Source organism: Otolemur garnettii, unplaced genomic scaffold (genome assembly GCF_000181295.1).
Source record: "Otolemur garnettii isolate 467f Iridium unplaced genomic scaffold, OtoGar3 scaffold00257, whole genome shotgun sequence".
NCBI lineage: Eukaryota > Metazoa > Chordata > Mammalia > Primates > Galagidae > Otolemur > Otolemur garnettii.
Genome location: NW_003852652.1, coordinates 693398 through 716853, shown reverse-complemented (window position 1 = coordinate 716853; position 23456 = coordinate 693398). Strand labels below are relative to the sequence as shown.

General features: G+C 36.1%; 1 protein-coding gene and 1 pseudogene across 3 annotated transcripts in view; one reads left to right on the top strand and one right to left on the bottom strand.

The window, feature by feature from the left end:
• Positions 1–23456, bottom strand: part of MKL2 (MKL1/myocardin like 2) — a 214557-nt gene that overhangs the window by 131953 nt on the left and 59148 nt on the right. For all 3 annotated transcript variants that reach the window (XM_023508554.1, XM_023508553.1, XM_003802728.3), the window contains one exon: positions 6285–6498. In XM_023508554.1, the coding sequence (XP_023364322.1) occupies positions 6285–6498 (214 nt within the window). The remainder of the gene's footprint in view (positions 1–6284; positions 6499–23456) is intronic.
• Positions 11539–12512, top strand: LOC100945747 (annotated as a pseudogene).

Here is a 23456-nt window from a genome sequence, read left to right as displayed (position 1 = left end):
GGTCTTTCTCTTGCTCAGACTCCTTTCAAATTCCTGCGCTCAGGCAATCCACCCACCTCAGCCTCCCAGAATGTAATTCTAGAAAACTCTTAAAAAATGTTTGCTTCAAATTTTTACAAGTTTAAGCCCCAATGATGCAGGCTCACTGCTGGTTTAAACTGAAAATTAACATGTTTTAAATATTACTTTTAATAAATACATGAATTGTTAATTTCCCCTAAATTACAAGGGGATATAACTTAAAGACAAAAAAATTACTCAAAATATGGGGAGCTCAAGGGTGCTCCCCCTGGAGTCCTGCTTGTCCACCCTCAGGATAACTAAAGGACACTCATGTCAGCGTTCTGCCAGGCCAGGAGGTCAGACTGCTAGCTATAAACAGGAGAAGGTAAGTTCATGTACAGCCCCCTTCCCTTCCTCTACACACACTGCATGGGTGCGTCCAGCCATGCACTGAAGCAATTCAAACCTCAGGAACAATAAAATGATCCAAATAAGAAAGTAAGAAGGCAGACGGAGTTACAGGTCTTTACTTACACTGAGAAACAAAACACAGGGGACTTGATAAAAGCCACTATGAAAGAGAGGACTGCACTCTTACAGTGTTTATAAGGCTTCCTGTTCCTTCTGATGGGTTCGGGAGATTGGAACAAGAACCAAAAAAAAAAAAATAACACTAGAAGAGCTGTCACAAATAAGATTCTTACTTGCAGTTGTCAGGAGGTTTATAGTTTGTTTTAAGCTATACTTGTATTTAGTGTAACTCCTAAAGCCTAATTTTTAAAACATTAAAAATTTGATGAAAGAAAACTGTATTAAAGGAATACATTTCTCTTTTCTAAGTACTCTAACTCCTGAAAGCAGGAAAATAAATTATCTAAATGTATCAGAATATTTACTGATGTCTTTAAGAACTATATCAAACATTCTGGACCCTAAACATGTTAACAGCAAAGCCAATGGCAGGATAATTTTATAGGAAATTATTCATTTCTATTACCTCCACTTTGGGAAGGGAAGCAAGAACCCCAGAGTTCTGTTTTGGCTAGCTAGCATTTGTTTGTTTCCTACCCATTTATGACACTATGAGCATTTTCTGTCTGGCTGTCTGCTCCAGAGAAAAATAGAAATTTCCTCTCTTTCTCTCACTGATCTCCATTCAGCAATACCAGCTCATGTACAATCTCAGGAACTCAGTATAGTCCAAGACAGATGGATATTTCCAAACACCTGGACTCACAGTAAGCCCACAAGGTTAATTTAATGAGGGGAAAAAGTTTCCAAAGTAAAATCCAAAGAGAAGAACAGCCGCGAACAAATGCCGTTTATTCTCGATACTGGAAGGCTGGCGGTTTTCTTTGGTCAGGTTCCATGGTAAGGCGAAGTTCATCTGACTATTCCAAATATATTAATACACATATTGAATCTAAAGCAAAGAGCTACCTCATGTCCTCTATGGGCAACAAACATTAAAATTATTTTTTTCTGTAAGTGATCATTCCAGAACAGAAAAAGAGATGGCCTAAAGCTGTTCAGTGTGATAAATCTGATGAATGGAAAAACACAGACAAAAAATTCATGAGGGGACTATCAACTCTAAATTCTTAACAACTGCAGTTAACTAAATACCAAAGTTCAAAATAAGAAGAATGAGTAAGTCTCTCTTCTTTACTGAGGCCTAAAACAAGCTAACTTTCACAGTAGAGTTTGAGAAAGCCTTTACTAGAGGAAGAATAGTGTAAAATCAGATGACTTGTGGGATATCTGTGGCCATGTTAACATGACTGATATGCCCTAAAAACACTTGGACTCAGAAACATGAAAAATTATTAAACTATCAAACAGATTTTTAAAATGGAAACCTGCATTAACTTCTCTGCTTACTCTATCATAATACTGCCAGTGACTTAAAAGCTTAAATTCCCCATCAGCACAGTTTCAGGCTGCACTCCCAGCTTTGCAAATGGCCCTCTGTTTCTCAGGTCCCTTTAAAGCATGGTTCTCAACCTTCCTGATGCCACTGATGTATTTTCATTGTTACAAAGGGGTTGCGACCCACGGGTTGAGAACCACTGCTTTAGAGTGTGGGCACAGGCAGAGAGCTATAGCTGTTTTGGTGATGTTATTTCCACCCACTTTGACTTGCTCTGCTTTTATGAAGCCATATTCAACTTAAAGCACTTGAGTTTTCCTTATTTAAACTCTACAAGACCTATGACTTTGACTGATTTCCTTTTTATTCCCAGTACTGACCACCTCAAGGGATGTTAATATTGAAACATGATGATAGATCTATTTACATATGAACTGTCAAAATAAAGCTCAATGTCCCTGTATATATATATTGTTTTAGTAAAGACAGAGTCATATATTTCTGTATATCTGATTTCCTTCATGAAGGGCTAACTTCTTGGGGAAAGTTGATTGCCTGAATGGTCACCTCCCTTTTGAGGTACTTCTTGAGTAAAGCTCCTCATCTTTACTAAATATCTTCAAATCTGCTCCAGCAGGGGAGCATGTTGTTACTCCATCACCAACATAAATATTAATTAAAAATAAGGGAAGATCCTGGAATCATTACTTAAATGTCAACCTCATTTTTCTTGTAAAGTTTATTTATGAATGACTAGATATAATTCTTCTATACACTAACTCCAAATTGATTTTTCTCCCAACAGACAAGAAAATAATTCTAGTAAATGAAACTCAAATGCTTAGAATAACAATAAAACACATCAACAAAAAACCCTGTATTTATTTCATAGTACCTAAACAATACTTTGTAGTTATTAATTTTGAGGCTGACATCTACATTTTGCATATAATCTGATTTTAAAATGGCATTAAGAAAACCTGAAGAAGTGAATAATGCACTGTGAAAAAATTGTTAAGGTCAGAAATCCTGGTCCTTTCATCTACACATTACTTAATGTGAATACATTCTGCTGACTTAATTGCCAAAAACTAGATTCCTTTTTTAATTTAACTTTGTTTTTAAAGTGACAAAGACTGTATACGTTAATCATATACAACATGTTCTGAAGTGTTATGTGTGCTGTTGAAGGGTGAGTTAATCAACATACACATATTCACATATTTATCTTTTTTGTGCGGTAAGAACACTTAAAATCTACTCTCCTAGCAACTTCCAAGAATATAATACATTGTTATTAACTGTAGTTACCATATTGTACAATAGATTTCTTGATCTTACTCCTCCTATCTAACTGAAATTTTATATTCTTTGACTGACATCTCCCAAATAATTCCCCCAAAAGATTTCTGATAGCTGTACAAGGATTCCTTTTGATGCCTTGGAACATATGTACAAATAAATCACAAGCCTGAATGAAATTAGAGCATATGCCTGAATGTAAGGTAAGGTTTCTAACTTCTTGAAGTCACCTTCTACAAAGAGGGAATTACCTCAAAGCAGAATCTTTACACAGCATCTTGTATTATGAGAAGCACTCTTATTTACTCAATAATGGATACAAAAGTATTCTTGGGAAAAATACACTGGCTTAAAACTCAACTTCATTCAAAGCTGGTTCCTAGGTTTACAGAAATACAGGTATATTAATGAGAATCAAGATAAAAGGAAGAGAGCAAAAAAAATCAATACATTAATTACTCTCAGTTATAACCTTAAAATTCTAAGTATTGGATGTTGCTACAAAGTCATTTAAAAACTGCTTTTAAGAAAACAGTCAAATAATATTCTCTCAGAAAGGACATCTGTAATAGTAGTTAATCCCAGAAAGTACCTAGTAATTGGGCAGGAAAGAGACAAGACTGTGAGGTGACCTACTTTTTACTACGCACCCAGGGGTTTAAACCTGTGCCCACCCTGTGGGCTGCATGCTGATTTTGTGAAGATTTTTGTTTGTTTGTTTGGCTTAACTGTGGTGTCAGATATTACCAAAATATTCAGGGCAGGGACCGTTTTTGTGTTTTTTTTTTCCCTAATCAACTGTTGTTAGTGTTTGTGTATTTAACGTGTGGCCCAAGACAACTCTTGTTCTTCCAATATGCAGCATATGCAGCAGAGGAAAAAAAATGCTGGACACCCTCCCTTAACCATGTGATGGTATTATGTGCTTTTTAAAAAGGCTAAATTCTTTTTTTTTTCCCCCTGACAAATACAATCTTTATTCATAAAACATTACTACATTTAGAAGACTGGTGTATTTGGAAGATGAGAAACATCAGGATTGAAAAGAACTAACTGGTCTCTAAACAGTTCACTTCCATGGAATTACTCAAAAAAAGAAAGAAAAACAACTTCAAAGATCCATGTACTAAAGTTGAGTGAGGTCACTGATGGCCAGGGTTCAACACAGTATAGGCAAAGTTATCTTGTCACCCATACTAAGAACCCCAGGCACCTAGTTTGAAAAGGCTAAATTCTAAGATAGAAACTAAACACCTATAAAATGTTACAACCAATGACTAATCAAATATAAGTGATTATGTTGTAGAGGTCATGAATAAATAAATATAAAACAGTATTTTTGAAAAATAGTTCCACTGTTTTGTGAATGGTACTTGTGACTCAGACCTGAAATTTTCAGTGTTAGATCATGTACATATTAAAAAAACTATTGTAATGCAAACAAAAGACAGAAATGCAGATATTTTCATGAAATTAGTGACAGATGGATGAAACACAGGGGAGTTTATTAATGATAAAAACACTGACCACAAAGATTCAAGTACAGTGTTTAAGAAGGATGGTTTTATGAACACTGAAAAGTAAAGCCATTCTTCATTATTATTGCATTGTTTCATAAAACATAACTAAACTAATATATTAAAATTGTCACCATTTAATCTACCCTCTGAATATCTATAGGAGGAGACTCCTCTCCACTGGGGCGCACCTCACACCCAGGCATGTGTCCTGGCTTCTGTGAGAGCCGGGTGCTGAGCTGCTGAGTCCAGGACAATAGTGCACAGCCTCTCCTTGCATACGTCCCTCCTGTGCTCCAGATGATCACTTCTTGTGAGCAACTATATATTCTGATTTTTATACCAATTAAACGTTTATTTTCTACTATAATTTAGACATTAAGCCAGTATAGGTATACTATATAAATCTGATCATATTTAGTTACGTTTCAGTAACTGTGACTATTTTCTCCTCCCCTGTTTAAGGTAAGCTAGGCTCCTAACTGATGGAAGGTTTGAAAGCCATTATCAACCAGGCAGCCATAGCTTCCTAAGGCTTTAACAGCACATTACCTAAGAGATTACTTTAAAACAAATAGTCTAGAGTTGTACCTACCAATAAGCAAAACATATCAAACTTGAAGGGAGAACAGGTACACACCAAAGATAAGTATTAAGGTCTAAGAATAGTGGTAAATGCACTATTGTCTTTTATCCATTTTCCTAACTAAAATAATGCCAATAATCAGAAGATTAGAAAACACTCAGAAACCCCCGCCCCCCAAAAAAAAAAAACAGTGAAAAGAAGCATTCTGTAGGGAAATGGTCTAATTTTTTTTCTGGCTTTTAAAACTTAAAAAAAAAAATTGTGAATGTAGGACTCAAGAACTGTAGAAAGTACAGCAATTTCAGTTAAAATTTTTCATTCTGCCATTTTAATACATATGTGCAGGTTTATAAATGTTAACATTACTTTGTATTTGTTAGCATAAGTTTTAAGTATTAAAAGTAAGTATATAACATGTATCTCTATTCATCTATGTTGAAAACTGATAATTCTGTTTTCTGGCACCTCTGGGATGCCTCAGTGACCAGTGAAAACTTCTGGAACAGAAAATATTTTGTAGACAAGGATGAGCCAGCCAAAGCCTAAGAATATGTTCATATCCTAAATTCATTAACATAACACACACAAAAATAAGAAGCTCTTGCCTTCTTAGTGATCACTAAGACAGCTTAAACTTTGTTAGTTCTGAAATAAAGGTGAAAAAAACACAGAAGAGGTGGACAGAGTGGAAGGAGAACACCATCGTGCCCACGTCCTCCCCAGCACAGAAAACTACTTTCCAGTGCCACTCCAGCAACAAGCTTCTGCTTGTGCTGAAATGACCGGATCTACAACTTTTCAAAGGTAATGTTGCTATTAAAGATACTTACTAGAAAATAATGAAAGAACTGGATGAAGAGTAAAATTCCATTAATCAAAACGACCTAGTACCTTGACGAGGTTCTCCTCCATGACAGCCTGCTGAAGGTAACTGACCACAAAGTTATTACACAAAGAGGATAAATCTTTAAATCAAAGTTCCCACTGCAAGTGTTGAAGAACTCACCATTCTTCCTTTCGTTCAGAGGGGGTAAGTGCTGAGTGGGCTGCAAGGAAAGTTCCTGGAATTCATGAGCCACAGCCTCACTCTGAGGACTTGGAGCAAGATGGGCTAAAGGTCCCACTTCATCTTCTGTGTCTACCATCCCTGTGTGATCCATTGTGTTCCAGCCACTGGTAACAGGGAGTATGAGACACCTCTCAAATGTGGCCTGAAGACACTGCCAAAAGAAAGAATGTGTAAATAGACAGTATTAATACATTTACTTTTCTCCAATCTGCACAAAACTATTGGGAATCCTGGGTTCTAGTCTAGTTTTACCATCATGTGGCCATTAGCAATCCATTACCCTCTCTGGACCTCAGTTTCCTTGTCCAACACACAGAAATATTACATATTTATGACCTAAGAAAGCACTTACAAGGTAAACAAAAGTTCAAAGATACTTTGTATAATTTTTTATACAATGGATTAAAGAAAGTTATAGTCACTGGTGCCATTAGGTAAAGATTTTAATGTCAACTAATGTTGATGAAAATAAAGTACTCTGGCTTGAAAATTCATCTTAACTCTTACGTATCAAGCAACTTTAGTCAGTATTCACCAGCAATGTTTCAGATAATGAAATACCAGCCTGCGACTCAGACAGAACTGTTAGCTAACCCACAATGGACACATAGCGCATGACAAAGAAACAAATCTTATATTTTAAGCCACTGAGACTTGAAATGACCACAGCATAACCTGGCCCATTTGGACTAATACAGAAATCGGCAACAGAAGTATCAAGGACACAACAAAAACACTAAATATACAATACCAGCTAAGATAAGGTGACCAGACGTCCCGCTTTTTAACAATTTGTCCTGTGTCCCACGGTGTTTTTAAAAAGTTCCGATTTTTGGAAAGAATGCATGACAAGCTAGGGAACAGCGGGAGAATGGGAAGGGAATATACGTTTTCGGCTGCTGAAAAGGTTAATGTATCTCCATTTGGGAATGAAAAGGTTAATGTAACTTCATTTGGAAATGAAAAGGCTAATGTAAACTCCCTACTTCCCTCCTGGGCAAGGTATCAGAAGGAGACTGGCTCCCTCCCTTGCTTCTAGGCAAGGACAATTAGCTCAGAAGGAGCCAAACTATCTGGAACAAACAGGTAGCACCCCCCCCCCCGGTAAAGTGACCAGATGTCCCACTTTTGGTGGGACAGTCCCAATTTTTAACAATTTGTCCTGTGTCTTGTGGTGCTTTTAAAAAGCCCCAATTTTTGGAAAGAATGCACGATAAGCTAGGGAACAGGGGTGAACAGGAATATACGGTTTTCAGCTGCCATGTGGCTATTTTGCCAGGATATGTGTTTTATATTATTTTTGTTCATTGTACAATGTTAAACTTTAATAATAACAAATAATTGTTGAGAACTGATTATGGAAAACTACTTATCAAAGTTTGCATTGTTGTCAGGCCCCGCCTCCCAGGCGCCCCGCCCCGCCCCCCCAATAATGGTGTCCCACTTTACCAATGTTAAAATCTGGTCACCTTAAGCTAAGGGGCTAAATAGTAGAAGAAAGAAACTGATACTGGAAGCTAAAAGGATGGTGGGTCCATGATATTGTGACAACCCATTTGTAAATGTGCTGCCTATTTAGTAGTATTCCATACATTGTTCATCCATCCACTTACTATTAATAATAAAGATGCTATGAATATTACTGCACAAGTATTTTTATGGATATATGCTTTCATTCTTTTGAATAAATACCTAGGAGTCAAATGGCCAAATCATATGGCAATTTTTAAGAAACTGACACAGTATTTTCCAAAGTGGCTGTATCATTTGGCATTCTTACCAGCAGGGTATGAGGATTCCAACTGTTCCACATCCTCACCACACTTATACTCCATATAGTCAGTCTTTTTTATTTTAGTCATTTTAATGGGCAATTAGTAGTATTTCATTGTGATTTTAATTTGCATTTGCCTGATGACTTAGGAAGTTGAGCATCTTTCAATTTACTAACCCTATATCATCACTGGCTAAGTATTTGATCAAATCTTTTGTTCATTTTAAAAAATTAAGTGGCTTTCTTGTTATTAAGTTTTGGGAGAATTTTTAAAAATACGTATATTCTGGATACAAGAGCTTTATCAGATATGCGAGTTGCAAATATTTAATTTCAGACTATGGCTTATCTTTTTAATGTTCTTAATAGTGTTTTGTGAAGGGTAGATGTTTTTAATTTGATAAAGTGCAACTTTATAGATCATGTTTTGTCACAGTAGCTAATAAATCTTTGATTAGTTCAAGGTCGCAAAGATTATCCCTATGTTTTCTTCCAGATAGAGTTTTATGTTTTACATTTAAGTCTATCATCCATTTTGAGTTTTTTGTATATAAAGTGAGACATAAATCAAAGTTCCTTTTTATTTTTTAAAAGTTTTTTACTGTATTCTTAGCAGTACAAAAGCTTTTTAGTTTGATCAGATGCATATATGACTTAATAAAAGGAAAAAAGTTGTTGTTTTTTTAATATGGATATCTGATTGTCCCAGCACCATTTGTTGAAAAGATTATCTTCTCTACTAAAATAACTTTGCACACCTTTGTTGAAAGTTAACAGACCACACATACGTGGATCTAGTTCTAGACAATCTAATTCCCCAAAAGAGTAAGTTGCAAACGATGAATCCCTAAATTCTCTGTATAAACTCTGCTGTAAGTCTTTGGCTAATTTAAACTATTCGGGTGCAGGGCAGAAACTCCAAGCAGCCCAGATAAGGCAAAGAAGTGAAACAAGACTTCAGAGGCTGCCTACCCTGGAAAGATGGAGTTTGCAAAAGTAAGTTCAGCAAAGTTAACTGCCTGCTAAAATAAGACAACACTCTTAAGAGGGAAACTAACAGAACCTAGAATCTCTACAAATGTCAACCAGAATTCCACATCCAATGGAAATACTCTTTAATATCAAATGCAAAATTGTCACCAGCAGATACATTATATAAGAAATTCTTACAGAATTTATTCAGGCTAAAATGAAATGACACCAGATAAAAACTTAGATCTTAAAAACAAACAGCATCAGATAAAAACTACAGACTGGTTCTTTTTTCTTAATTTCTTTGCTATTATTATTCAAAGCATGTGGGGTTTAAGCCATATATAAATGTAATATACAGAGTGATCATAAAGTTCGTGTGCAATTTAAAATAGTGTGCATGTATATGAAAACACTACACTGTACCCCATGTTTGCATTAATGTATACAGCTATCATTTAATAAAAATAAAATAAAATAAAAATAAAATAGTGTGCAACTTTAAATTGCACACGAACTTTATGGCGCCCCCATATGACAATTATAGTATAAAGGATGAGGGGGACAAATGTATTCAACATTTTTACATTTCTATATACCATAAGGAAGTAGTATAATTTTAACTTTAAGTAGATTGGCAAGTTAATGTTGTATATTGTATTTCTAAAACAACCATTAAAATGCCATAGAAAATTTTAGCTGAAACACTGGGGACATCCAAATGGCATTCTAAAAATATTCAATTAACCCCAAAGAAGGAAAAGTAGAGAAAGAAGAGACAGAATGAATAAAAAAGAAATAGTAAAATAACAGACCTAAATCCAACCAAATCAATAATTACATTAAATGTAAATGGACTAAACACTTCAATTAAAAGACATAGATTGACTGAATGGATTTTAAAACGTCTAAGATTGTATGCTTACAAGTGACATACTTTAAATAGGAAGATGCAAATAGGGTGTAAGTAAATGAACAGAAAAAGGCCATGCAAACAAGAATCTTAAGAAACCTATAATGATCATATTAATATCATAAAAACTAAACTTTAAAAAAGATGTATTAGGTAAATTTGCATGTAAAATTACTTATTTCACTAAGGAATATTGAAACATGACTCCTAGATTTTTTTTCAAAACTATGAATTTTTATTTCAAATTATTTATCCATACAAGATAAAATGTGTTCATACCAATGTAATTCTAAGATATGAACACTATAATGCCCTTAAAAATGGCAAACATACACAAATTCTGAACATCACTGCTAATGATTTAGAAGATCCTTTAAACATTGATTTTAAAATGTTTTCATGCAGTATTACCTGTTCTTCATGTTGAAAAATTTTTTTCAACCTTTTATACCTTGACATTATGCTCACCTTAAACTCCCACACACCCCTTCAAATTAAGAAAATTATAAGCAAAGGAAATCTGCACACAATGTAGCAAAGGGAAAAGAATAAGTTTTAAAATTTTTTGAACTTAATATTTATGAATAGTTTTGAGGGAGTATAAACTATACCTATTCTGAAATTTTATGAGCTGTCATCTTATAATCTACTTAACTACTTGATAATTTTCTTTTGAAAATGAAATTCAACATCAAAGATAAAAAAAAACCCACTGGTAGTCACTAACTGAGATGCTAAGGAAATGGCAACAGAATGGATTTTTTTCATTGGGTCATAATTTAGTGATGAAATAAAACAGTCATTTACCTTTAGACAACTGTGATAAAATATTAATTTATCTAGAACTGATGGAATAAACAGTTAATATCTTACAAATCCCAATAATAACTTCATTCCAAGCTGAAACAAATCCAACATTTATCCAGCACTAAGTAAAACCACAGCATAATACTAGTAAGATCAACCTAGGATATGACTTCTGCTCTCAAAAAACAAACTATTTTATTATCAGATACTATACCAGAGAAATGGGGAAAAAATATGAGGAAAAAACCCGAGAGGCATTACAATTTCATTTTTCATCTATTCTTTTTTTTTTCTGAATAGAGTCAAGATAATATCAATAATAATGATCTTATATTTTAAAAGATGCTAAGGCTATTGGGCTAAGGCGATTCCCAAATTGGTACTAACATTTTGTTTTGAACTGAGTGTAAATCCAAAGCAAATTACTTTTCCACTGTACCTTATTGTTAGTAAGGACTAACTTATATGAAATACTAGTAAATAAAATGGTATATCATCACTGTTATATAAAAGAAATGCTAACTAACAAAGGAGCTCAAAGAACATCAATGTCAAACTCCAGAAATTTAATATATAATCAGTCAAATGGAAGCAGGTAGATTATCCAAATATACTCAACAAAAAATATTTAGCAATAGCAAAACAGTTGTTTTCTCCCTTTAAACTCCCCTGAATTACATACATTGGAAAACATCTGTATAACACTGAATAAAAATATATTTCCAAATTCAAACAAGACAGCTTTCTGTGCTGCTCAGGGAGGGCCCATACGGTGTTGTTCTGGATTCCCACCATAACTTAAAAGGAAATTTTCACAATGTCCAGAGCCCTTCATGTTCTGCAAATGAAGGAGGAGGATGTCCTCAAATTCCTTGCAGCAGGAACCCACTGAGGTGGCAGCAACCTTGACTTCTAAATGGAACAGGACATCTACAAAGGGAAAAGTGACAGCATCTACGTCATAAATCTGAAGAGGACCTGGGAGAAGCTTCTGCTGCTGTTCAGGCCATTGTTGCCATTGAAAACCCTGCTGATGTCAGTGTCACATCCTCCAGGAATACTGGCCAGTGAGCTGTGCTGGAGTTTGCTGCTGCCACTGGAGTCACTCCTAGTGCTGGCCGCTTCACTCCCAGAACCTTCACTAACCAATCCAGGCAGCCTTCCAGGAGCCATGTCTTCTACTGGTTACTGATCCCAGGGCTGACCACCAGCCTCTCACAGAGGCGTCTTATGTCAAGCTGCCTACCATTGCTCTGTGTCACACAGATTCTCCTCTGCGTTATGTGGACCTCGCCATCCCAGGCAACAACAAGGGAGCTCACTCAGTAGGTCTGAGGTGGTGGATGCTGGCCCGGGAAGCCCTCCGCATGCGTGGCACCCTCTCCCAGGAACATCGTGAGAGGTCATGCCTGATTTCTATTTCTACAGAGATCCTGAAGAGATTGAAAAGGAAGAGCAGGCTGCTGCTGAGAGAGCTGTGACCAAGGAGGAATTTCAGGGTGAGGGGACTGCTCCAGCTCCTGAGTTTACTGCTACTCAACCAGAGGTTACAGACTGGTCAGAAGGCTACAGGCATCCTCTGTGCCTACTCAGCAGATCCCCACTAAGACTGGAGCTCCCACCCTGTCATGGAGACTGGTCTGCAGCTCCCACTGCTCAGGCCACTGAATGGGTCGGAACAACCACTGCGTGGCCTTAAGCTTAAACAAGATATAAACAAGGTTGGAGGAAATAAACATCACTTTAAAAAAGAAAAAAAAAATTCAAACAAGATAAAACACCAAACTTGTATCAAGAAGTTCAAAGACATTTAACCACACAGAGTAATTAGAAAGGTATTCAAGTCCTGTAATCAAAGGTTGAAAATTTGGGGTCCAATGCACTTTTCAGGGACAGAACTTTGTGTCATTTGATTAGGTAAGTTAATAATAGTAATACTGGGTTACTTTATGTTATCTATTCTTCCCCTAAAGTTCCTGGTGGCAATTTATTAAATATCTGATGTTAAAGTTCAAATTTTACTAGTTTAACAACAGAATGACACCAACTGTATATATAAAAACATTTTCTTAACAATATATTCTATTCTTATTCTCTTCTAAATGAAATTTCCTAAGGGTATCAAGAATTATTATCAAATCTATGTTTTCATATGAATAAAATTTACCTCCCAATTTTATACTTGGTGAAGAAAATGAACTATAGAGAGGAATCCTTTATCTAATCTGTCCATGTTCAGTCTTAGCAGTTAGACTAAGAGTTTAGAACCGGAGTTCTAAAATTATGTTTCTACCACAAATAATTATTTTACTACCAGAACATAAAATTTTTATTAATTCTTATCATGAAAAGTGTTTTAATTCCTGGCTTAGTGCCTGTAGCACAGTGGTTACAGTGCCAGCCACATAAACTGAGGGTGGCGGGTTCCAACACGGCCTGGGACAGCTAAACAACAATGACAGTTGCAACAAAAAATAGCTGAGCATTGTGGCAAGTGCCTGTAGTCCCAGCTACTTGGGAAGCTGAGGCAAGAGAATTGCTTAAGTCCAAGAGTTTGAGGTTGCTGTGAGCTATGACACAACAGCACTCTACAAAGGGTGACACAGTGAGACTATCTCAAAAAAAAACCAAAAAAAGTGTTTTAATTCCCACTTTTTCTAATTCAGTTCTTAGTTTACTACTTCAATCTATTTTAAAAGGCTACGTAAGTTCACAGAATAACAGAGGTATTTTAGCCGAAAGGTAGGTATCTTAGAACCAATGTCTAGTATAAGTGCTTCTCAACTCACCTCACAAAATGATAATCATTGGGGAGGTTTTAAAAAATAATCTGTTATAGATGAGGCAAAGAAGGAGGAATCTTTAGAGACTCTGCGAGAAGTACTCTCGGACAGAGTGACTCTATTGTGTTGAGAATCACTAATCTGGTGGAACCCCTATTTTCTAGAGATTAATCATTTGCCCAATGACTAGGAAGAGAAACCAGAAACAAATTATTACAGTGTATGTGAAAAACAGTAAAATAAAAGTACGTATATGGGGTTACAGGAACAGAAAGAATGAATGCCTAATTGTATTTGGGTGAGTTAGAAAAGTCTTCGAGGATGAGTAGGAGTTTGCGAGGCACAGTTTTTCTCCTTAGTAAAAGGAAAGCAGCACAGAGATCACCTACAGCAGAAGTATGATGGGGCCACACAGAGAGGCAGGACACAGACTGGCAGAAGATGAGGCTGGGGGTGAAGCACATTCCTGCAGAGGAATGTGAACTGTAAAAAACTGTGATATGATCAGATTTGTAATTTACAAAGGTAACTTTAGCAGAGTTACTGATAAACTCTCATACTAAAATGCTGAGGAACTAAGTGGAAATACAGAAAAAAGAATAAATTCAAATATGGTGATGCTTATAGACAGGGATGCATTCTGAGAAGTGAGCTGTTAGACAGTTCTGTCATGCAAACATCATAAAGTGTATTTGCAAAAACCTGGACGGCATGGCCTGTTTCCCCTAGGCTACAAAGCTGCACAGGATGTTGTTACTGCACCCAACACTGCAGGCAAAGGTAATACAACAATATCTGTGTCTCTAAAAATATATCTAAATGAAGAAACAAACATACAGTGTTATCTACAATCTTACAGAATCACCATCATATATGCAGTCCACACCGACTGGAACGTCACCACACAGTGCGTGACTGCACTAAGAGGAAAACAGAAAAGCTCAAGACTGGCCCATCTGACAGGTAAAGGGGATTAAAGAATTCAGAGTGGGCCACTACAGTGGCTTGCGACTGCAATCTCAACACACTAAGAGGTCAGGAGTTCAAGACCTGCCTTTAAAAAAAAAGGAAGAAAAAAAGAAAAGAGTTGAAAGTAGTTGAGTTTTCCAGATTTGGGCAGTTGTTAAGGTAGCATTAATACACAGGCAAAGATGAATAGTGAGGGACAGATAAGCAGTGGCCACTTTGAGAAACTGCAGGCCCTCAAGGCAGGAACTGCAAAAATGGTGGCCAGAGAGAGCATTATCGGATCCCAGGCCAGGCAAACCAATCATTTAACCTCTTAGACACCCAGCTACCTTCTTATTTCTTAAGACAGAGTTTCACTATGTTGTCCTCAGTAGTGTTATGGCATCACAGCTCACAGCAACCTCAAACTGTTGGGCTTAAGGGATTCTCTTGGGTTAGCCTTCCAAGTAGCTGGAACTACAGGCACCCACCACAACACCTGGCTATTTTTTTGTTGTTGTTGTCGTCGTTCTTTAGCAGACCCGGGCTGGGTTTGAACCCACCAGTCCCAGCCACTGAGCTATAGGCACAGAGCCCTTTTTTTTGTTTGTTTTTTGAGATAGGGTCTTGTTCTGCTCCCTAGGCTGAAGCACATACTTCACTGTAACCTCCAACTCCTGGGCATGCACGCCTCCTGCCTAAGCCTCCCCAGCAGCTGGGACTATAGGCATGCACCACCACACCTGGGTAATTTTTCTACTTTTTGTAGAGACATGGGAGTGTCTGGACAATGCCCAGGCTGGTCTCAAACTCCTGGTCTCAAGTGATCCTTTCAACTTGGCCTCCCAAAGTGCTAGGATTACAGGTGTGAGCTACCTTACCTACCTGAGACCCAGTTTCCTAATTTAAAAAAAGGGAATGACAACTGAAAAGAACAATGAAGAATATTTACTCAGCTTGGTACTATATCTAATCTAGGTTTCCCCTGATTCTGCCCTAATGACCCCTCTGTTGATTATCATTATTCCCATGTTATAGATGAGAAAACCAAAGCTTGAAAAGATTAAACAAACTTGAGAGACTAGCATCAAAGCCAGGTTTCCAACTTAAGGACCCATATTCCTTTCACAATAACATGACACATATGTGCCAAAATGCAAATAAATTGGAACAAATGAGGGAGAAACAGAAGTTGCTGGGGGAAGAGGAGGCTCTAGGGAAGAAGGCTCTAGGGAAGAGATCCACTGGTACAAAGCCTACATCAATAGTGATGGCCCATGTGACAGGCACCGTGCTAGACACTGGGATTTCAACAATGAATCAATCATGATCAATAATCAATCACGATCCTTATTTTCCCTGTTCTTAAGAAGTCAAGACTTTGTCACATAGGCAGTTACAACATTTCAGTGCTTAACAAGAGCTTCATGGCAGATGAAGGAAACTCTCACCTTGTTCCATTTTAGTAAAATGCTGAACGTGTGACTGGAATTAAATTTCAGACAGAAAGAAAATGATATCTATAGCCTAGATGTGCTACATATAAACAGGACATCTTTTTGACACTAGGTTACAATTCTTTCAAATAAGCAACTTTGAAGTAGGATTTTTATTTGTAGCCATTATTTTTTTAATGGGTAGCCATTAAGTACATGATAAAAATGTACAATAAATAATGACAATACACTGTATAGAAAAAGTTATATAATACTTCTGCTGTGCTGGAAGTGGCTCTAAAGTTCTGAAGATGCCAATGTGATGATTACTGCGTAAGTTTTAAATAAAGTTAGCACAGAGCAAACTATTTACCCTCCAAAATGATGCATTCTTAATAAGTACTACTAAAGTAAACAGTGTTTCAGAAATGTTACTATCCATTTATAAATAAAAGTTGAATTAGCAAAAGTTTAAAACACATGTGGCTTTTACTACATAAAAAGACATAAAAGAATTAGAAAATGTTATTTGTTCTCCAACTAAAATGGCTAAAACCCAAGTCTTTTTAGCTTGAACAACTGTGTTTTCTAAGTTTATTCATAATGAATGAGTCTCAGAAAATAAGAATTGATTAGAGGATTAATTTTAAGCTGTTATGATTTCCATACTTAGCAAATACTGGGTTAAAAACAAACTCTAATTTTGTTAGAACCACATTAGCATTTGATTTAAATGGTAAGAAGTAAATATTTAAAAAGAATAAACAAATGTTTTATTTAACAGATAAAAAAATACATTGTACTCTTCCGATTTCTAAACTGTCTATGGCAGGGAGAGAAACAGGAAGGTAGAAAAGGAAAAGAGAAGGAGCGACTAAAAGGAAGGAAGTTTCTTTATTTGTTAGCTTATTATTTGATATTGGGAATTAAAAGAATTTAAATTTAAATTTAAAATATATGGGGGAGAAAGTGAACTCTAATTTACATGTCCAAGATATCCTGACTAGTAAGCAGTATTACTGAGACCATCAGTCCCCTAACTTGTAATTCAGTTATTTAGTACTTAATTATCAAGAATAAGAAACCCTAACTAACCATACCATTTAGTTGGTAAATTGAAAGATTCAGTTAAAAGAGGAGTCACTAAAAATGATATACATAAATCCTTAAAAACTTTATTTTCAAAGTCAGAATGAATAAATATCAGTTCATCTGCCAGCCTTCTGATACAGGGTCAAGGCCACCTCTTATCGCACTGTTTATGTGTAGGCTCTATGGCATAAATCACGGCTATCTACAATTTCTAGCTCTTGTTTCTTTAAAGTGGAAGAAAAATTGAAAGGATTTTGATTACAGAATACATCAACTATTTTTTTTTTTTTGAGATAAGAGTCTCACTTTGTCACCTTCAGTAGATTGCCATGGCGTCACGGCTCACAGCAACCTCAAACTCTTGGGCTTGCCTCAGTCTCCCGAGTAGCTGGGACTACAGGTGTCAGCCATAATGCTGTCTTTTTAGAGATGAGGTCTCACACCTGTGAGCTCAGGCAATCCACCCACTTCGGCCTCCCAAGTGCTGGGATTACAGGCATGAGCCACCAAGCCCAGTCCTGAATCAACGTTCTTTACAAATTTTAACCCCACTCTTTAAGTTTCTCTCTCACATCTGATTCAACAGTATTATTTAAGGATCATGCCATTGCATTCCTAAACATTTGCTTTTTGTGTTCATATTTTATCCATTTACACAGTATCTTGTTAAATTACTACTAATGGCATAAACATATTTAGGAACAAACACAGCTGGCTTTTGGTTGGCATACAACTCAATTAGTGAGAACACCACCTGGAGCATCACCTCCTGGGCAAATAATCATTCAGCCTGTCCTGGGACAAAGGGAATGGAGAGGCTGGTAATCCAGAAAGCTAGCCAAGTAGAGGGTGGAGAAGAGCGGTTCTACCACAAGACGTTTTAAAGAATTCACTAATACCAAGGGAATCTCAAATTAGAAACCTGGGTCTTTCTTTCTTTCTTTCTTTATTTTGAGACAGAGTCTCATTATGTTGCCCTCGGTAGTGTGCCTTAGTGTCACAGCTCACAGCAACCTCAAACTCTTGGGCTTAAGCTATTCTCTTGCCTCAGCCTCCCAAGTAGCTGGGACTACACGTGCCTGACACAACACCTGGCTATGTTTTTTGTTGTTGCAGTCGTCATTGTTGTTTAGCAGGCCTGGGCCAGGTTCGAACCTGCCAGCCTCAGTGTATGTGGCCAGCGCCGTAACCACCGTGCTATGGGCGCCAAGCCTAGAAAACTGGAAAGTTTAGGAAACTTTAAAGTTTTCTGGAGTCTGTTAATACGAGTTACAACTTAGGAATTATTTCATTAGTGTTTAACTTCTTAAAAAATGTGTTAATGTTGTACTCTGAGACAATAGCTCAGAGTAGATACTAAATCTTCAGAGTTTTATAAGAGCACATTAGCAGGTTAAACAGAAGGTAATATATTCTGATTTTATTAAAGTTTTGCAAAATCCTTATGTGTTTTCTGCAATAATCACATTTTGATGTACAGAACAGCCATTTTAATCAGGTGTGAAAATTTTATTAATTGTACTATAGTTATGGATAAGACAGTCTTTTGAGATAGAAATCACATGCTATAAAATTAACCATTTTAAAGTGTACAAGTCAGTGGATTTTAGTATATTCATAAGGTGTGCCACCATCACTATCTAATTCCAGAACTTTTTCATCATATCTAAAAGAAATCCTATGCCCATCAACACAGCAGTCACTTCTTAACCTCCTATACCCTCCTACAACCACTAATCTACATTTTGTCTCTATAGATTTGTCTATTCAAAACATCTCACAGAAACAGAATCATAGAATATGTGGCCTATTGTGTGTAACCTATTTAATACAAGATTTTCAAGCTTTATCTGTTGTACTAAGTATCAGTCTTTCATTCTTTTTTATGGTTAAATAATATTTTTTCATATGCATTTACCACATTTTCTTTATCCATTCATGAGATCATGGACTCTGTACTGTTTTGGCTACTATGAATAATGCTGCTAAAACCATCAGTGCACAGATTTTGTCTCAATACATGTTTTCAGTTCTCTTAAGTATATATATACATGAGGGATGACTGGGTCATATGGTAACTCTGTGCATCACCACTTGAGAAAATGTCCAACTGCTGTTTACACAGGGGCTATACCGTTTTACCACTAGCAAGATGTGAGGGTACCAAATGCTCCACAACTTATTGTTAAATTTTTTAAATTATAACTATCCTAGTGACTGTGAAGTGGTATCTCACTGTAGTTTTGATCTGCATTTCCCTAATGACTAAATTATGTTAACTAATTTTTCATGTGCTTACAAACCATTTATCTTGAGAAATTCCCATTTTAAAATTAGAACAGTTTTTTCTCTATATATAAAAGTAAATTATATAAATATATAATAGATATTAATATAAATATATATAACAGATATTAGATCCTTATATATTCACACATATTTCCTCCCATTCTGTGGGTTAATTTTTCACCTTCTTGAAAATGTGCTTTGACACACAAAATTTTTAATTTTGATGAAGTCTAATTTGTTTACTTACTTTTTCCTTAGGTTGCTTATGCTAAGCAACCACTGCCAATTCACATTCATGAACTGCTGTACCTGTTCACCATTCTGGTCACACTATCCTAAATCAGCTAAAAAGCCATTTGTCTACATTGTCTTAATTATGGAGGACTGGATCCAATCTTCCAACTAGGATTTATATGAACAGTTTAGAAACTGCAATTACCTCACTTACAAGGCAAGGCTTTTATTAATTTGATTTGAATTTATATTATATCAATTTTGAATAAAATCATGTTCCACAACAGAGATGGCACACTAGAGAATATCAGTTCAGAGTTTAGGTTTTAGAGTTAAAAAACATGGGGACCAAACCTAGCACCATCAATAAGCTACATGAACATGAGCAGGATGCATAACCTCAATCAAGTTTAGTTCCTCATGGATAAACTGAGGTCACAGGATTACTGTAAGATTAAATACAAGAATACAGGTAGCTATTGTATAGTGGTTTCTATAATCAAAGTGAATTTTCACTTATACAGTATTGACAAATTTCCAAAATTTTAATAATACATGCCATTGGCTAGGCTAGATCATATCCCCATACATTAGAGGAATATGAATTGGTACAACCATTACGGTGAAAAAATTGCTAACAACTATTAGCAAATTAGAAATTATAAATGCATTAGCCCTTTGACCCAGTACTATATGTTTTGAGAATCTTTATGTTCAAAATGAAATTGCAGGTAGAATTTTCAGAACAGTAGAAAATCCTCTCCCCTGGCTTGGCACCTGTAGCACAGTGATTACGGTGCCAGCCACATATACCAGAGCTGGTGGGTTTGAATCCAACCTGGGCCTGCCAAAGAACAATGACAACTATAACCAAAACTTAGCTGGGTGGTGTGGCGAGTGCCTGTAGTCCCAGCTATTTTGGAGGCTGAGGCAAGAGAATCACTTAAGCCCAAGAGTTTGAGGTTGCTGTGAGCTATGACATCACAGCACTCTACCCAGGGCAAAATAGTGAGACTCTGTCTAAAAAAAAAAAAAAAAATCCTCTCCCCAAACGTAGTGATAAAATAAGAGCAAACTTGTCAAAAACAAGTTTCTGAACTCCAGAAATGAATAAAAGGCATATAACAAATGGAGAAGTGTTTACATAACAGTGGTTCTCAACCTTCCAAATGCCGTGGTGTATTTTCACTGTTACAAAGGGGTCACAACCCACAGGTTGAGAACCGCTGACTTGAGACAAAATTAGTGAATGAGGGATTCTGTGGCATTCTGCAAATAATATATTGGATAAGGACTTGCATTCAGAATATAAAGCACTCTGACAACTTAATAACATAAAGATTTAAAAAAAATTGTTTTAAATGTGCAAAAGATTTGAATAAACGTTTTAATAAAGAAGAAATGCCTAATAAGCATATAAAAAGATACTCAATATCATCACTTATTAGGAAAAGGCAATTAAAACCAAATGAGATACCACTTCATACCCATCAGAATGACTATTCTAAAAAAGACAACAAAAACAATGTTGCCAAGGAGGTAGAGAAATGGAAACCACCACACAGCACTCGTGAGAACATAAAATGATAGCTACTTTGGAAAACAGTTTGGCATTTCCTTAAAGTGTTAAACATAATTTACCATATGATCCAGCTATTCCATTCCTAGATAGTCACCCAAGAGAAATAACAACATATGTCCACACAAAGACATGTAGGCAAACGCGCATGGCAGCATTATTCAAAACAACCACCAATAACTGTAAACAATTTAAATGCCCATCAACTAATGAATTAACAAAGTATGATAAATCCTAATGGAATATTACTCAGCAACAAAAAGGAAGGAAATTTTGGTACATTATGGATGAAACTCAAAAAAAGTATGCTAAATAAAAAGCCAGATGCCAAAGACCACATATAGTGTAATTCTACTTATATATGAAATTCCCAGAAAAAGCAAACCTATGGAGGCAAAATAGAGGAGTGGTATCCCTGGGACCTGGGATGCAAGTAAGCATTAACTATAAATGGGCACAAAGTTACTTTTTGGTGTGATGAAAATGTAGAACAGATTGTAGTGATGGTTGCACAGTGCTGTGAATTTACTAAAAATTATCAAATTTTATACTTTAAATGCATGAATCTTATGGTATGTAAATGATACATCAACAAGGCTGCTTTTTAAAGAAATAGTATGGCAATCTGTGTGTGAAAGCTTATAGTAGCTCTGAAACAACTCAAATGACCTAAAAGGAATGGAATAAAACACGGCAGTGCACGCATACAATAGAATGCCAAAAGGGGTAAACTGCAGGAAGCAACACTGCGGCATCTCAAATGCATTATGCAAAGTGAAAGAAGACATCCCACGGGCTTCAACACCCAGGCATCCTGGAAAAGCGAACGTTACAAGGACAGAGAATACATCAGTGGCTACACGAGGAGGACTGACAAGCAGGGGATTTTGGGGTGATGGAGATATCCTGATTGTGGCAGTGGTTACACATCCCTATGTATTTGTCAAAATTCAGAACTTATGCCAAAAACAGTAAATTTTACTATATGTAAATGAAATATAAATTTAAACAATGACACACATACTATACAAGATTATTCACTGCCACATTAGTAGAAATAACTCTAGTTATGACGGACTTAATTATTAAACATCCACACAATACAGTACTATGCAATTATAAGAAAGAATGAGGAAACTCCAGGTGATACTGACAGGGAAATATACCTATGTATCTTAGATTTGCTGCTGAGGGAAACACTGAATCATAAAAGGGGAAAAGAATATATATATCTTCAATTCTGCTAAAATGACACTTTGGACAAAGTCACAAGGAAGTAGTATAGTGATTCTCAGCTGTGTGGAGTAAGCGTGAGTGGGGTTGGGCAATAGAGTGGTTGCTGGTAGATGCTAGCTAGAGTGGACTTTTAGTATGGTTACACTATATTTGAACATGTGAATGGACTGCTTATGTTTAAAAAGGAAACAACACAAAAATCTGTTTGAATATCGTTCTAGCCTGTAATGTTTATTCTGTTAACTTCGTTATCATCTGAAATTTGTTCACCTTTTGTTTTCCATATTCATTTTAGTCATTGATTAAAATACTGAACTACAAAGAACTATGGAAATCCTTGCAATAAACTAATAAAAATCTTTCTTAAATTGATGTTAATCCATTACTCTGTACTACCCCAAGTTCACAAAATACAAGCAGCATGATTATAGGCAAGCTACCTAACATTCCTAAAGCTCTTTGTAAAATGGGTATAAACAGTATCTCCTTCAGAGGATGCTAATTACAACAATATATATCGAGTGCTAGGAATTATGCTTGGCACTGAGAAACCACTCAGTAACTTCCCATTGCCTCATTTTTAGTTATACTTGTTACCCGGCTAATGTATTATTCACCTAGCACAGTAGTGAGACCACATTTCAAGAGAGACCCTGTCAAGTTAGAACTGTGCTAGTGAAAGGTTCCTCCTCTGTTGTCAGGCATCTTTAGTTCCAATTCCAGCTCTGAAATCTTCTAGCTGGAGGGCAAGTCACTTAAACTTTCAAAGCCAGAGAATCTGAGCATCATTAGTTAAAAATAATAGTGACAAACGTGTTCACTCCACAGGAGTGAGGAGAGCAACTGGAGAAATAATACATGTACCAAAGAGTTTTGAATAAATCAATAAATGTCAATAATGTTAGCAGTTAGTGGTATTCTGTCCACTACATTCCTGGTTCTCTGCATCTAATATGGGAAATAACATAACAAGTATTATTATTTAAAATTTTTTAAAACCTCATGTTAAATTTCATTTCTAATTTGTCTTTACTTTCCAACTATAT